This window comes from Kogia breviceps, chromosome 13 (assembly GCF_026419965.1).
Source record: "Kogia breviceps isolate mKogBre1 chromosome 13, mKogBre1 haplotype 1, whole genome shotgun sequence".
Taxonomy (NCBI): domain Eukaryota; kingdom Metazoa; phylum Chordata; class Mammalia; order Artiodactyla; family Physeteridae; genus Kogia; species Kogia breviceps.
The window spans coordinates 91,090,742-91,100,198 of NC_081322.1; the positions used below are offsets into that span (position 1 = coordinate 91,090,742).

A 9,457-nucleotide genomic window follows, 5' to 3' on the forward strand; every position below is an offset into this window, starting at 1 on the left:
GGCCACCCTCACCCTGATACCAAAACCAGACAAAAATACTACAAAAAGAGAGAATTACAGACCAATATCACTAATGAATACAGATGCAAAACTCCTCAACAAAATACTAGCAAACAGAATCCAACAACACATTAAAAGGATCATACACCATGATCAAGTGGGATTTATCTCAGGGATGCAAGGATTCTTCAATATATATGCAAATCAATCAACGTGATATATCATATTAACAACCTGAAGAATAAAAACCTTATGATCATCTCAATAGATGCAGAAAAAGCTTATGACAAAATTCAGCACCCATTTATGATAAAAACTCTCCAGAAAGTGGGCATAGAGGGAAACTACCTCAACATGATAAAGGCCATATACGACAAACCTACAGCAAACATCATTCTCAATGGTGAAAAACTGAATTCCTCTAAGATCAGGAATAAGACAAGGATGTCCACTCTCACCAGTATTATTCAACATAGTTTTGGAAGTCCTAGCCACGGCAATCACAGAAGAAAAAGAAATAAAAGGAATACAAATCAGAAAAGAAGAAGTAAAACTGTCACTATTTGCAGATGACATGATACTGAGAATCCTAAACATGCCACCAGAAAACTACTAGAGCTAATCAATGAATCTGGTAAAGTTGCAGGATACAAAATTAATGCACAGAAATCTCTTGCATTCCTATACACTAATGATGAAAAATCTGAAAAAGAAATTAAGGAAACACTCCCATTTACCATTACAACAAAGAGAATAAAATACCTAGGAATAAACCTACCTAGGGAGAAAAATGACCTGTATGCAGAACACTATAAGACACTGATGAAAGAAATTAAAGATGATACCAACAGATGGAGAGATATACCATGTTCTTGGATTGGGAGAATCAATATTGTGAAAATAACTATACTACCCAAAGCAATCTACAGATTCAATGCAATCCCTATCAAACTACCAATGGCATGTTTTACAGAACTAGAACAAAAAATCTTAAAATTTGTATGGAAACACAAAAGACCCTGAATAGCCAAAGTCGTCTTGAATTAAAAATAACAGAGCTGGAGGAATCAGACTCCCTGACTTCAGACTATACTACAAAGATACAGTAATCAAAACAATATGGTACTGGCACAAAAACAGAAATATAGATCAATGCAACAGGATAGAAAGCCCAGAGGTAAACCCACGCACCTATGGTCAACTAATCTATGACAAAGGAGGCAAGGATATACAATGGAGAAAGACAGTCTCTTCAATAAGTAGTGCTGGGAAAACTGGACAGCTACATGTAAAAGAATGAAATTAGAACACTCCCTAACACCATACAGAAAAATAAACTCAAAATGGATTAGAGACCTAAATGTAAGACTGGACACTGTAAAACTCAAGAGAGGAAAACATAGGAAGAACACTCTTTGACATAAATCACAGCAAGATCTTTTTTGATCCACCTCCTAGAGTAATGGAAATAAAAACAATAATAAACAAATGGGACCTAATGAAACTTAAAAGCTTTTGCAAAGCAAAGGAAACTACAAACGAGACAAAACGACAACCCCCAGAATGGGAGAAAATATTTGCAAACAAATCAATGGACAAAGGATTAATCTCCAAAATACATAAACAGCTCATGCAGCTCAATACTAAAAAAAACAAACAACCCAATCCAAAAGTGGGCAGAAGACCTAAATAGGCATTTCTCCAAAGAAGACATACAGATGGCCAAGAAGCACATGAAAACCTGCTCAATGTCACTAATTATTAGAGAAATACAAATCAAAACGACAATGAGGTATCACCTCACACCATTTAGAATGGGCATCATCAGAAAATCTGCAAACAACAAATGCTGGAGAGGTGTGGAGAAAAGGGAACCCTCTTGCACTGTTGGTGGGAATGTAAATTGATACAGCCACTATGGAGAACAGTATGGAGGTTCCTTAAAAAACTAAAAATAGAACTACCATATGATCCAGCAATCCCACTACTGGGCATATACCCAGAGAAAACCATAATTCAAAAAGACACATGCACCCCAATGTTTATTGCAGCATTATTTATAATAGCCAGGACATGGAAGCAACCTAAGTGTCCATCGACAGACGAATGGATAAAGAAGGTATGGCACATACACATAAGGGAATATTACTCAGTCATAAAGAGGAACGAAATTGGGTCATTTGTAGAGACGTGGGTGGATCTAGAGACTGTCATACAGAGTGAAGTAAGCAGAAAGAGATAAGCAAATATCGTATATTAACGCATATATGTGGAATCTAGAAAAATGGTACAGAGGAACCGGTTTACTGAGCAGAAATAGAGATACAGACGTAGAGAACAAACATATGGACACCAAGGGGGGAAAGTGGTGGCCGGGGGTGGGAGGGACGACTTGGGAGATTGGGATTGACATGTATACACTGATATGTATAAAATGGATAACTAATGAGAACCTGCTGTACAAAAAAATAAAATTCAAAAATAAAATAAAAATTTAAAAGTATTGAAAAAATCTGAAACAATAAAGACAAAGAATCAACATCCTGTCAACTGAAGAAAAACGCACAACCTTAGAGTTGAAAGTTAAGTTTTACTCAGGGAACTTACTGAGGCTTATAGCCTGGGAGGCAGCCTCTCACACGGGTCTAAGGACCTGCTCCAAAGTGGTCAGGGAAGAGCCTGGATATACAGGACTTTTTGCTGAAAAACAAAACAGAACAAACGACCAAGAAACCCGTAGTCGAACAATGAAATATTACTGCTAATCACAAAGAACAGACACCTCAAGTTAATGCTTGTCGTGCTTTTATACATACAGGAAGATGCAAGAGTCTAGGCTCGTTGAAATCATTCCTTAGGTATATGCACCTTACCTACCTAGGGCCAGTACCCTGGTTTTCCCCATCCTGAGTCCCCTGAGGGTGCACCATGGCAGATGGCTTGATGGCAGACAACATTCATTGTTTACTGGAATGGCAGGTGACATTCTTTATCCACTATCCTTAAAAATTAGAGAGCTATTATAAATAAGTGAGAAAAAGCTTAAAACCCATTATCCTGCAGCCAGGAAAACATACCTTTAGAGGCTAAAATCTGTATTTCTTTCCTTCTGCTAACTTTGTTTGTTCTTCTTTATCTAGTTCCTTTAGAGAGCAAGAGCGAGAGAGCGAGAGCGAGAGAGCGAGAGAGAGAGAAAAGGAAAGAAGCAGTACAATATCATAAAATAGAAAACAAAACAAAATTAGAAATTTTTAAAACATATTAGTAAACATAAAACTATAATTGAAACAACCGGTCGCTTGGGGTTCCTCCCACCCCTTTGGTGTCCGTGGTCCCCCACCGGTGCCTGGTAGGTGCCCTAGTTGTGCGGAGACGCGAATTCCACGGCCTCCTAGTACGCCATCTTCTCCTGCTAGTTTTTCACCAAAAAACCCCTTGCACCTTCTCCCTACAGCCAACCCACATCTCCCGGCCTCTCTGGAAGTCGCACCACCCAGCTGAATGCAGGGAGAAGCTGCAGCCCTACGCACAGGCTCGGCCCCCGCGGCACGAGCCTCCAGCCAGCGGAACACCAAGGGAGGGGCGCTCAGCAGAAAGCAGCTGGCGCCTGAGCTGCTACCCAGTAGGGTTCACCGGACCAGCAGCACTGGGTTGGAGTGGTGAAAAGCAGGAAACGAACTTCCACCGTGTCAGGCACTGAAACGTGAGATTATCTGCAAAAGCCTCTGCCCAGACACGGAGCGCAGAGCCCGGTATGCAGGTGGTCCACGGTGACGCAGCGGCTGGTTGAACTCCACTTCGTAATGGCCTGGAAGGCAGACCCCTCTCTCTGATCCTGTGGCCCTCCAGGAAATGATGGGAAAGAACCAGCGTTGGCAGCCCACACTTAAAGTTGGCTCAAGCAAGCAGAAACGAGTGGACAGAAAGTATCCAGAAGCCTGAGGGCTTCGGGGAGGCAAACTGCAACGGGTTGTCCCTCAAAGTCCCAAAGAGACCAGGGACCATCTAGACTCAGAAAGGTCAGGTCAAGGATGGTTACCTTCCCACTCAAGCCGTTAGTTCCACATAAGCTCCAGGTCTCAGCCATTCAGTTTCAGGAGAGACAAGAAAGCAAGCACGCACAAAGAAAAAGTCAGGCTTGAAGAGCACACCCGGCGAGACGGAGGTAGAGCTGCCGGAGCTGCCGGAGCTGGCGGGATGGACGCAGCCAGGAGCCCACGTGCTCCGGGGAGAGCCAGGAGGCCAGGGAAAGGGCACAGCAGGCACGACGGCTGACTGCTTAGGACTGAGCGTCTCTGGGCCCCCGTCTTCACGGCTGCAGGACAGGGACCATGGCAGCCCCCTCCTCACAGACCACATTACACGAGGCCACGGAGGGGAAGGTCTGAGGGGGGCACCAAAGGCTTCAGAAAACAACCGTCCGGTCCCCAGGCAGCAGAGTCAGGGGCCACTTGGGAAACTCCTCCAACACCCACTCCACCTGATTTCAGCACTGCTATGGACCTGTCTCCCTTAGGAAGGGGAGAGCCTCTAGAGATGGGGCAGTTCACGGGTCACTGGACCATGAGAAACCACGTACGGGCCTGGCAGGGAGAGCAGTGCATGCTGGGAGTCCTCTGTGTCCTGCTGGATGCCCTGCCCAGGTTGTGCCCTGGGGAGGTGGGTTCTCCTTGTGGGCTCAGAGGCAAAGAGGACTTCTGGCTTTAGTCAGATAACGGAGGCTGCCCCTGTTCCCCAAGCCATTCCCTTCCCTTCTGGAAACTACAAGATCCAGCTTCCCTTGAAGCTGAGTGCCACCACGTGGCACTTAGTTCTGGCGAGGGCAGCTGGAACAGGGAGTATGTGGGATAAGCCATGTAGGCCACTTACAAGCCCAGCCCAGAAAACCCTCCCACCTGACTCTCTTCCCTCCCGCCACCCCCCTGGCTGTATGGAGAGGCCTTAGAGGGCCTACTGAGGAAGGAACCACCAGATGGAGAGATGCCAAGGAGTGACATCCAGCCTGAACAGCCACCAGGACCCTGTGGGCAGGAAACATGCTATTATCTGTCAGGGTCCTTTGCTTCTGCACTAGTCTACCCACACTGACAGAAATCCTTTAACCTTTGTCATGTGCAAAAGCAAAATACAATGCAAAATATTTAAACAATGCAAAAACAATCGAGTTGGCCTTTCCCTCCCTGCCTCCCCTCCTTGCTGTGTCTTCCCTGGGGAAAATCAATGTAAGAGTCCAATATGCGTATCACAGGAACAAGTCTGAGAGGACACACTACAGTTAGTTTCTAATAAGGTTCTCGTGTATCTCAGGCTACAGAAGCACCTTAGGAAAATCTGGAGACAGTGGCTGCTAGAGAGACCACTGTTTTATTTTTTTTTTTTTTTTTTTTTTTTTTTTTGCGGTACGCGGGCCTCTCACCGCCGTGGCCTCTCCCGTTGCGGAGCACAGGCTCCGGACGCGCAGGCTCAGCGGCCACGGCTCACGGGTCCAGCCGCTCCGCGGCACGTGGGATCTTCCCGGACCGGGGCACGAACCCGCGTCCCCTGCATCGGCAGGCGGACTCTCAACCGCTGCGCCACCGGGGAAGCCCGAGACCACTGCTTTAAAGTTAAGTCAGTAAATCCCAGACAGCTAGAGGCTGTATATTCAAGACCCTTTCACTGATACAGCAGAGCATGTAAATTGCACAAAATCAGAAAATCCAGACTAGATAAAAAAAAAAACAAGGGGCACCACCATTAAAACCTTGTGCATCTCCTTGTTTTTTTTTTCTTTGTATAAATGTGTATATTTTTTAAAGAGAGAAAACTACTCCCTTTTGAGTAAAAAAGATCATAATCTTTCTCCTTTAGCAGCTAAGCCAGACAGAGATGTGCCAATTTATTCTTGAGTTAGGAAAACATAGTGTGGTAGTCAGACAGCAGGTTGAGTGCTCCCAGGCACCATAATTACAGTACCCTTAATGGCTTACTTTGTAGCAAAAGAAAATATAAAGTTCTCCACATTCGCCAGAACCAGAGACAGGTTCTAACTCTAGCTCCTCTGAGGACAGAACTAGTATAAAAATGGAGCAATGGCTGATCACGGAAGTATGGGAACACTACCAAATTATACTCAGGCATTCCCCTGACTTTAAGTCCTTTCCTAAGTTATTAAACACTTTAAAAGGTATTACTACTCTTTATATTTAGCTGCTTTAATTTTTAAAAAATTGATACACTTTCTGTTGGTCAGGCTGAGGAAAGCCTGATTTTACAAACCTGTGGTTCTTGACACACAAATTTTGTACTTTTATGCCACATGAATGAAGAACTTTGTCTGCCATATCAGTAAACACAGGATGTTGCAGCCATCAAACTCACATTACAGCATCCCAACGGTGAACCCTGAGGGGACTCAGGATGAGAAAACACAGGATACTGGCCCCAGGTAGCTGAAGTGCATATCAAAGGAATGATTTCAGTGAGCCCAGACTCTGCCATCTTTCTACACATAGAAAAGCACTAAATTCCTTAACTTGAGATATCTGGTTTTCTTTAATTAACAGTAATCTTTTGATGTTCCGACTACCTGGTCTTTGTTACAAAAATTCCTACATATCCTGGCTTCCCCCTTGCCTCTTCGCAGCCGTCCCTCAGAGCTATCTGAGACCCCTGTCTCCTGAGCTTGAAGTCCTCAGAATGTCCACCGAATAAAACATAACTCTCAGCTTTTATGTTGTGCATTTTCTTCAGTCCACGCCACCATGACTTGTTAGGCAAGAACAAATCATTGACTACCAACAGCAGTAATGATGCTGAAGTTTTAAAGTCAATCTTTTCCAATGATTTAAAACAGATCCAGATGTATCTCTATAATTCCAGTCTGATATGCTTTCTTTCTTTTTTTTTTTTTTTTTTTTTTTTTTCGGTATGCGGGCCTCTCACTGCTGTGGCCTCTCCCGTCGCGGAGCACAGGCTCCGGAGGCACAGGCCCAGCGGCCATGGCTCACGGGCTCAGCCGCTCCGCGGCATGTGGGATCCTCCCGGACCAGGGCACGAACCCGTGTCTCCTGCATCGGCAGGCGGACTCTCAACCACTGCGCCACCAGGGAAGCCCTGATATGCTTTCTTGACAGGAAAATGTTAAACTTGAGAACAGCCCCTGTTCAGTGGGTGTCACAGGTAACCAGATACTTCTTGCAGAAGGAAGTGCTGAGGTCCATTAGTGCCATCTCATCATCAACCCAAACCAGAAACTACTCACCTGGATACAACTTCTCCTAACTTCAAGCAAATCAACCCCCCCAAAATAATCAGCCTTAAGTCTGTCATGTCTCTTTTACATGCCCAAAGGTGACAGCAATGTAACTATTCAATGCGGCAACAGACACATTCTTTAACCCAACACATGACAATCTCCTGAGCAACATGACCAACCCACATCTTGTAGCTACTTGGCAGAGTTCAGGTTCTGAAGAAAGAAGCACAAGGGTCATTGCCTGGTTTTAATATTTACATAACACCTGTTTCCACAAAAGTGATTCAGCAAGTTCTAAAATGAAACACAGGAATTGGAATCAACACGAAAGTGTGATACTAAAATGCACATAATTTTTCTTGGGAGAATCTTTTCCAATGGCCAACAGCCGTCCATTAACACCATATTCCAAATTAACAAAATAAATCCTGAATATAAATACAACTTCAGTTTGAAGCCTCTCTTAGGAGCATTTCGAGAAGTAACACGGTTAAGAGAAACAGAGAACAGGTAACAGCCGCCCGGACAACGGTCCCTCGGGCGCACCTGTTTCTCACCTGGGGATCCTCTGGGACCTGACGCAGAACTCGCCAAGTGGACGCGCAATCCAGGTGAGCACCCTGAGGCGCTGGGCCAGCGCCCCGCCCCCGTCGCCCTGGTTACGAGCCGCAGCTCGGCGTCCTCACCACCTCACCATTCTCGCGAGAACCCGGAGTCTACGCACTACCCCATTTCCGGGCTTTGCCTCACTTCCGAGCGCCGGCCAACTGCCGGCTTTCCTCATTTCCGGGCGCCGTGCCACCTCCGGACGCTTTACTTCCGGACGCGCCTCACTTCCGGCTCCTCCGGCTGGGCCGCCCGGGCCTCATGCTCCCCGCGCGGCGCCTGCGGGGAGCGGTGCTGAGTCCAGCGGCGGATACCAGACGTGCCGCCCGCGTAGTCCTGGGCCCCGAGCCGCCCTCCGCCCGACACCGCGCCCGGTGAGTCCCCGGCCCACTCCCCTTCTCTGCTCCTCCCGCCCCGCCTTCGGGCGCGCCCTTCTCCCCGCGGGTACCCTCCCCGGACCGGGGGCGGGGCGGGGGCAGCGCGGGGCGGGCCGCCGAGGTGGCCGGGACCCGCCCGCAGTCTGCGGCTCCGGACACGCTCAGCGTGTCCTCCCCCTGTCGTGTGTCCGCAGGACAAGTTACAGATGAGGAAGGCACCGCACTAGGCGCCCCCGTCATGGCAGCTCCGTGGAAGAGCGCTCTGCTGCTGCTTCTGGCATCTCAGGCTGTGTCCTCGGTGAACGCCTCTGACGAGGAGGACGTTCCAGAAGAATGGATCCTTCTGCACGTTGTTCAGGGTCAGATAGGAGCTGGGAATTACAGCTATTTGAGGTTAAATCATGAGGGAAAGATAGTTCTTAAGATGCAGAGCTTGAAAGGTGATGCGGACCTGTATGTATCCGATAGCACCCTCCACCCGAGCTTTGATGACTACGAGTTACAGTCTGTCACTTGTGGCCAGGACGTGGTTTTCATACCAGCGCACTTCCAGCGCCCCGTGGGAATAGGGATTTATGGACATCCATCTCACCACGAGAGTGAATTTGAAATGAAAGTGTATTATGATACAACGATCGAACAGCACCCGTTTGGTGAGACTGCTTATTCAGACGGTACAGATACGAGTCGTAAGCAGGCTTATGCTCCAGAAGATGCATCTCAAGAAGAGGAATCTGTTATTTGGACGATATTAATTAGTATTTTGAAATTGGTACTTGAAATTCTTTTTTGATTCTTCGAACATACTGTGGAGTATAATACTCTTAATCTGTGAAGCTGAGTGCAGTTCGCTGTGAACCTAGCTAACTTGTACCTGGTTGGAATTCTGATTACCTTTCCTAAATGGGGGATGGAAAAATAAAGCCATACAGTTTTCTTACCTCAGTCACCCCAGAAGTATGAAAAGCATCAAGCACGGTATTTATTTTCTTTCTAAACATCAAAATTCCTGTAAAAGGAATGTGCATAATAAAATGTTTAAACCCCATTTTGATTAGTTTGTCAGGTGACTAAACAGATGATTGCAGTGACTTATGAAGTTACAAAGTGTTAGCTTTGGGGGCTTCCCTGGTGGCGCAGTGGTTGAGAGTCTGCCTGCCGATGCGGGGGACGCGGGTTCGTGCCCCAATCCGGGAAGATCCCGCATGATGCGGAGCGGCTGGGCCCATGAGCCATG

General features: G+C 46.6%; 1 protein-coding gene across 1 annotated transcript; it reads left to right on the forward strand.

Annotated features, from left to right (window-relative positions):
• The first annotated feature begins 8,041 nt into the window (after nucleotides 1-8,041).
• C13H6orf120 (chromosome 13 C6orf120 homolog) lies at nucleotides 8,042-9,268 on the forward strand. Its single transcript, XM_059083377.2, has 2 exons — nucleotides 8,042-8,217; nucleotides 8,415-9,268. Exon 2 carries the CDS (start codon nucleotides 8,459-8,461, stop codon nucleotides 9,011-9,013), a length of 555 nt encoding a protein of 184 aa, XP_058939360.1. The 5' UTR covers nucleotides 8,042-8,217; nucleotides 8,415-8,458; the 3' UTR covers nucleotides 9,014-9,268.
• Nucleotides 9,269-9,457: the final 189 nt, after the last annotated feature.